The 7,736-nt window shown below is 43.0% G+C and overlaps 1 protein-coding gene across 1 annotated transcript; it reads left to right on the forward strand.

The window, feature by feature from the left end:
• Positions 1-241: 241 nt before the first annotated feature.
• On the forward strand, positions 242-7,462 carry fndc10 (fibronectin type III domain containing 10). The gene has a single exon (XM_061874227.1). It carries the CDS (start codon positions 564-566, stop codon positions 1,323-1,325), a length of 762 nt encoding a protein of 253 aa, XP_061730211.1. The 5' UTR covers positions 242-563; the 3' UTR covers positions 1,326-7,462.
• The last annotated feature ends 274 nt before the right edge of the window (positions 7,463-7,736 follow it).

Consider the following 7,736-nt stretch of genomic DNA (forward strand, 5'->3'; position numbering starts at 1 on the left):
ACAAGTAGGTCAAATGCATTAGTTAATTTCAGGTCAAATGCATTAGTTAATTTCAGGTAGTTAATCAAAGATCCATACAACATAATCTGATATGATTTCATAGTTTAAAGGACTATTTATGTATTTTTTATGATAAATAAGAGCTAAAAATGTTTTTGCTTGCGCACTTTGCACGCTCACATGAATTATTTGTGCCCCAGGTGTGCCCCAGTACAGTATTAGGTCTAGTGACGCCCCTAATGTGAAACCCAATTTAAAGTGCGTGACGTGTATTTCAGCGAGCCTCCACATTGTGAACATTTAAGTGCGTGGGATTGTGACTCAGCCAACGCCGATTGTCGACGAGCACGGCGGCATTTTGCACCGTGCGTGGTGCGCGCGCCTTCCCGCGTGCCCACGCCTAGTACGGACATCCGAGCTGCTACGTCAAGCCCGACAGGAGGCTACGGCACTCACGGCCACCATCACGGAGGAAGTAAGTGAGGATTTTGCGTGGAAGACGTGTAATGACGATGAAGATGATGCGTTTAATGGCGGCCGCCAGCGCGCTGTAGAGGACGAGGATGAGCAGGCGGCCATCGGTGCTCGCCTTGGCGGTACTCCTGCTGAGTGTATCCCCGGACAAGACTGACGGCAGCGGCGGATCGGCTGCGGGTTCTGCACCGCAGCCCAGGTGGCGCCACGGCAACGACAGCCATGAAAGCGCCACTTCCAGCTTCTTCACCAGCGCGTCCGAAGAGCCGCCGCCGCTGTGCGCCTACCAGGTGACGGAGGGCGGCGTCGGCGGCCCGCTCTGCTTCCGCCACCCGCTGCCGAGCTACACGTGCCAGGGGCCGGACTGCAGGTCGGCGGTGTCCTCGGGCAGCCTCGCGGCTAACCTCCTCCTCAACGGCAGCGTGCTGCTCCAGTGGCGGCGAGACAGCGACGTCCCGGGGTTGTCGAGTCTTTTCGCCGGGCGCCGCCACCGACGCCGCGGCTACGAGCTGAGCTGCTGGTGGAACGGCAGCTACACGCAGTTCGAGTGCGCCGGCGTCCACCTGGGCGCGGGCTGCAGCGACTTCCTGCTGACGGAGCTGCACGAAAGCATCCCCTACCGCGTGTGCCTGCGGGCCGCAGCCCGGAGGAGCGGCGGGCGCGGGGACTGCGTGGAGTTCGTCCTGCCGCCATCCGGGATGCAGGATATCGTCATCGCCATGACGACAGTCGGGGGAGCCATTTGCGTGATGTTGGTCATCATCTGCTTGCTGGTGGCGTACATCACGGAGAACATCATGAGCCCCTCCACGCAGCACACCTACTCGTACCGCACGCACTCGCGACACTGAGGTCACCGCCATCCCATGTCACGTCCATCGAGCGCAGCATTAATGTACGGCAGGGGTGTCCAAATTGCGGCGTAGGTGCCATCTTCTGCCCGCAATCTTTTTTTCTTTTCTTTTTATTGGCCCTAACATTTAAAGGCCTACTGAAATGAGATGTTCTTATTTAAACGGGGATAGCAGGTCCATTCTATGTGTCAAACTTGATCATTTCGCGATATTGCCATATTTTTGCTGAAAGGATTTAGTAGAGAACATCCACGATAAAGTTCGCAACTTTCGGTGCTAAGGGAAATGCCCTGCCTCTACCGGAAGTCGCAGACGATGACGTCACATATTTGATGGCTCCTCACACATTCACATTGTTTTTAATGGTAGCTGTCACGCCAAATTTCTTCTCCCTACAAACACCCCCCTCCCATTTACTTCCGGGGTCATGATTAATACAGACGTTTTGTTAACTCTATATTATAAAAAATATAACGCTATATTATAAAAATACAGACGTTTTGTTAACGCTATATTATAAAAAAAATTTAAAAACTATTTACAAACACAAGCTATGGGATGACATAAGAGGAAACGTGACCTGGAAGTAAATGCGTCATCCCATAGCTTGTGTTTGTAAATTGTTTTTTAATTTTTTTTATAATACCGCGTTAACAAAACGTCTGTATTTTTATAATATAGCGTTATATTTTTATAATATAGCGTTAACAAAACGTCTGTATTAATCATGACCCCGGAAGTAAATGGGGGCGGAGGGGGGTTGTAGAGGGGAAGAAATTTGGCGTGACAGCTCCTCACATATTCACATTGTTTTTAATGAGAGCCTCCAACAAAAAGTGCTATTCGGACCGAGAAAACGACAATTTCCCCATTTATTTGAGCGAAAATGAAAGCTTTGTGTTTGAGGATATTGATAGCGATGGACTAGAAGAAAAAAAAAGATTTAAAAAAATAAGTAAAAAAAAAAAACGCGATTGCATTGGGACGGATTTTGATGTTTTTAAAGACATTTACTAGGATAATTCTGGGAAATCCCTTATCTTTCTATTGTGTTGCTAGTGTTTTAGTGAGTTAAATAGTACCTGATAGTCAGAGGTGTATGTCCACGGGTGTGCTGACGCCAATGTCTCAGGGGAGCCGACGGCAGCTTTATGGACGGCACAAGCTCAGCTTTTCTCCAGTAAGAAGCGAGTTTTTACCACAATTTTCTCACCGAAAACTGCTGGTTGACATTCCGTCGTGATTCATGTTTGCTTGACCGCGCTCTGATCCATAGTAAAGTTTCACCTCCAGGAATCTTAAAAAAGGAATCACCATGTGTTTGTGTGGCTAAAGGCTAAAGCTTCTCAACTCCATCTTTCTACTGTGACTTTTCCAATATTAATTGAAAAAATTGCAAAAGATTCAGCAACACAGATTTCCAAAATACTGTGTAATTATGCCGTTAAAGCAGACGACTTTTAGCTGTGTGTGTGTGCAGTGCTCATATTTCCTTAAAACCCATGACGTCTTGCGAACTCCCGGGAAATTTAAAATTGTAATTTAGTAAACTAAAAAGGCCGTATTGGCATGTGTTGCAATGTTAATATTTCATCATTGATATATAAACTATCAGACTGCGTGGTGGGTAGTAGTGGGTTTCAGTAGGCCTTTAATAATAATAATAATAATAATAATGGATTAGATTTTTTATCGCGCTTTTCTATTGTTAGATACTGAAAGCGCTCACAGAGAAGTGAAAACCCATCATTCATTCACACCTGGTGGTGGTAAGCTACATCTGTAGCCACAGCTGCCCTGGGGTAGACTGACGGAAGCGTGGCTGCCAGTTTGCGCCTACGGCCCCTCCGACCACCACCTATTCATCCATTCATCATTCATTCACCAGTGTGAGCGGGACTTGGGGCAAGGGTGAAGTGTCCTGCCCAAGGACACAACAGCAGCGATTTGGATGTAAATGGGTGGGAAGCGAACCTGCAACCCTCAGGTTTCTGGCATGGCCGCTCTACCCACTACGCCATGCCACATTTGTTATTGTGCGTCATAAGGTTGATTTTGTAAATTACTGTGACCAACAGGTGTCACTAAAATCAAATGACCACCCCACTTAAAAAACAGAAGTCTGTCATAATAAGTCTACTGTTTTTTTTATACCTGCAATTGTTTTTCAATAATTTCACTCAATCAAGCCGTTTTTTAATAATACAAGCTAGAAAATAACAATACATAATGAGTCGAATAATAATGGTTTTGGCCAATAGTCCAATATCATTATATAGTATCAGAAGTGAGTTCTTCTTACATACAAATGCCCGTCCATCCATCCATTTGAGGAAAATACGGTTAATAGTGCAACAAAAACTAATAATGCTATATTTCAGTTTGGGGGTTTTTATTGGGCGGTATAGCTCAGTTGTTGAAGTGGGCGTGCCAGCAACTGGAGGGTTGCAGGTTTGATCCCCCTTTTCGGCCATCCTAGTCACTTTACCCACCTGCTCCCAGTGCCACCCACACTGGTTTAAATGTAAAGTAGATATTGGGTTTCACGATGTAAAAGTGCTGTGAGTCACTAGAGAAAAGCACTATATAAATATATTTCATTTCACTTTTTATTGGCCCTGACATTTATTATTAATGAGATGTATATTACAGGTGTTACATGTTGATTTGTTAGCTCAGCACAGTGTTTCTTAATTATCATGGAGCCAATTTAACATCCCTTACGGCAGTGGTCCCCAACCACCGGGCCACGGCCCGGGACCGATTAGTACCGGGCTGCACAAGAAAAAATGTTTTAAATAAAAATAAATACTTTTTTTTAAATTATTAAATCAACATAAAAAACACAATACATACATTATATATCAATATATATCAATACAGTCTGCAGGGATACAGTCCGTTAGCACACATGATTGTATTTCTTTATGGGGGAAAAACTAACAAAAAAATGGGGGGGTGTTTTTTATTTGTATTTATTTATTAAATTTTATTTTTTTTCTTGTGCGGAATACCCCAAGGTTGGGAACCACTGCCCTACGGCACACCATGCACCGACAGAAATGGCTTACTCCTGCCATCTACTGGGAGAGCACGGAATTTTTCATGTGGTAGGCTAGCAGCTACACAACAGCTAAGCACACAATAATGCACAAGCAAGGCATATGACAAAAGGGTCTTTAACTGAACAATATTTAAGTCTAGAACAGTACATTTGTCGGTATATAAACAAGTATTAAGTCATTATAGTTGATTTAAAAAAAAGGATCCGGTAACAAATGTGTTCGCATCTTTCAATTTACTGCATCATGAGGTGGATTTAATAAATTGTTGTGACCAACAGGTATCACTAGAATCAAATTATCACACCATTTAAAAAACATAAGTCTGTTACTGTTTTTTTTTTACCTGCAAATGTTTTTGAGTAATTTCACTTGATCAAGCAATTTTTTTAATATTCTAAACTATCCAGCCATCAATTTTCTACCGGTTGTCCCTTTTTTGGGGTGGCGGGGGGTGCTGGAGCCTATCTCAGCTGCATTTGGGCGGAAGGCGGTGTACACCTTGGACAAGTTGCCACCTCATCGCAGGGCCAACACATATAGACAGACAACATTCACACTCACATTCACACACTAGGGCCAATTTAGTGTTGCCAATCAACCTGTCCCCAGGTGCATGTCTTTGGAGGTGGGAGGAAGCCGCAGTACCCGGAGGGAACCCACGCAGTCATGGGGAGAACATGAAAACTCCACACAGAAAAATCCAGAGCACGGAATTGAACCCAGGACTTCTCAGGACCTTCGTATTGTCAGGCACATGCACTAACCCCTGGTCCACTGTACTAGAAAATTTGGCGTCAGATGAAAAAATCTTCCCTGCCTTCAATCGTCTCCATCTGACAAAGGCATTCCCGATACAAATCCTTGTTTTGTTCCTGGCTTTGTCATGAATAAGTTGAGAATCATAATGATGCCTTTTTAGATTTACTAAGGTCTGACATGTTCAGTAACTTTACCGGTGGCAGGAGCCAGACAAATGTGGCGGTGCGTAACTGGCAACCTGGATGTGACACACTCACAGACTTTTCAATTGGTCAAACGGTGGAGAGCAAGGCATTGAAATGAAAACAATAGCAAGATTTCGGGGCTGTAAATCTAATTTTGAAATGAGCATATCCTGGCTGAACTACCGTTATCAGTTATAAAGGTATTCGAAAATAACTTGATTTATTAATGCCTTTTAATGGCTATTGAAAGATGACTTGACATAAAATTACTACATATGGCTCCTTTAAGTAAAATAATTACTATTACCTTAAACTACAGTGTTGCAATAAACTCACTGGAATATCGGGAAATTTGATAAAAGTACAAATGAGAAATCTGATACCAGTACCCACCTTGGTATCAATACTTTCGATATTTCCATAGACACACCAACCCTTAATAATGCAAAACAATCTGTAGAAAAGAGTAAATCGGAGTCGTGGTTTGATTGTCAGGCTAACTCTACGAAGACGCGGAAGGAGATTTTTACAACAAAGTTCTAAAGCTTAGTGATGGATATATCAGTTTGTAGGTGGGTTTATTTTTTTCCCTTCGCGTTCATATTTTGCTGTGTTTGTTGCATTTTTGTTGCGTTTCAGTTGATTGTAAAATATATCGATGGAGGTGTGACGTTCACATGTTGTCAATATTCAGTGTTTTATCATTCATAGTTAATATTGTAGATCCCACATTCTTTATTTTCATGTACGTTCTGGGTGTCTCATTCAGTCCATTCCGTCAGGCAAATCATATTGTCTAAAAATAAAATTTCCTATCGATAACGTGACATCATCAGGTGCACACTCAGTCAGTTCGTGCACGACGGGAAAAAAATGGCAAACTCGTTGGGGAAACGTAAAATAGACTCTGATTGTAGAGTTTTTAAGCATCAGTGGACAATGTAAGGAAAAGGCAGTTTTGTCTAATCTGCAATGAGACAGATTTTATATATATATATATATATATATTTATATATATATATATATATATATAGTTGGGCTTCACAGTGAAAGAGGGGTTAGTGCGTCTGCCTCACAATACGAAGGTCCTGAGTAGTCAGGGTTCAATCCCGGGCTCGGGATCTTTCTGTGTGGAGTTTGCATGTCCTCCCCGTGAATGCGTGGGTTCCCTCCGGGTACTCCGGCTTCCTCCCACTTCTAAAGACATGCACCTGGGGATAGGTTGATTGGCAACACTAACTGTGAGTGTGAATGTTGTGTGTCTGTGTTGGCCCTGCGATGAGATGGTGACTTGTCCAGGTTGTACACCGCCTTCCGCCCGATTGTAGCTGAGATACGCACCAGCAAACCCAAAGTGAATAAGCGGTAGAAAATGTATGGATGGATATACAGTATATAGTTGAGGTTAATGTGGTGTATCCATTATAGAGTGCTTGAAACAGGGGTAGATTGGAATATACGTTAGGTCAGGAAAAAACACATAGGCTTTTTCATCCCTACAAGCCTGTTTTGCAGGTTTCCTAGCTCTTCAGGGGATTTCCTGAATATATATAGCCCGGCCCCTGGCCAAATTTATTTAACCCAATGATACGCCCGGATTGGGGACTCCTGCCTTAGCATATATGATATACATTGGATATATTATCTGTAATGTACAAAATGTGCCAAAGTAAAACCGCCCTCTTCAATTGCTTTGTCTGCTGCAATCACTGAAGAGTTTGGACACCCCTGTTCTGTATGGTGTACATCGTGTTTCTCCTTCAAACCTTTTGGGAAGTCCCATGACGTTTGAGGACGTCCATGTTTTGTGCCACTTCAGAGACGTTTCCCTCGAAAAATTTGGCTTTGGAAGCTTCCCTTTCCCTTAGTCTTTCTGTGTTGTGTTCAAGGCCAGTCAGGGAGTGTGTTCATCAGTACGCCGGCAGCAAAGAGCAATATGATTCATGAAAGGCTTTGAAATACATCCCATTAGCTGATGTTTGTGTCCTCATTGTAAAAGACACTCCAGTGAATCACATTCCTCTGTATAAAGGGCAATACGATCTCTAAATACTGTACCAAACTCCGTGACCTACAATACTTTTGTGTCCTTCAGTCAGACAATAAAGTATCCTGTGATTATTTACTGATTATGTATTTGTGTCCGCACCGAAGAGATTGGCTGTGTGTTAAAATTTCACACTTACAAAACCACACAAAGAAAACCATCACCGGCTGTGTGGCCATAGAAAAATATTTGTTAAATCGTCTAATTAGGAGATTGTTTAGAGCGGAGGTCTTCTACGTTGTCTAAGCTAAAGACCCCCAAACTGATGGACCCTGTACTTAAATTTCTTGTAAAAAAAAAAGTGTTTTATATTAAACTGGTCATAAAGGTACCTTATTGTTGTGCAATACTA

The sequence above is a fragment of the Nerophis ophidion genome, linkage group LG16, assembly GCF_033978795.1.
Source record: "Nerophis ophidion isolate RoL-2023_Sa linkage group LG16, RoL_Noph_v1.0, whole genome shotgun sequence".
In the NCBI taxonomy this organism is placed as follows: domain Eukaryota; kingdom Metazoa; phylum Chordata; class Actinopteri; order Syngnathiformes; family Syngnathidae; genus Nerophis; species Nerophis ophidion.

Excerpts from the sequence above, each read along its gene's own strand:
- fndc10 (XM_061874227.1), top strand. The coding sequence starts at position 564 with ATGAGCAGGCGGCCATCGGTGCTCGCCTTGGCGGTACTCCTGCTGAGT.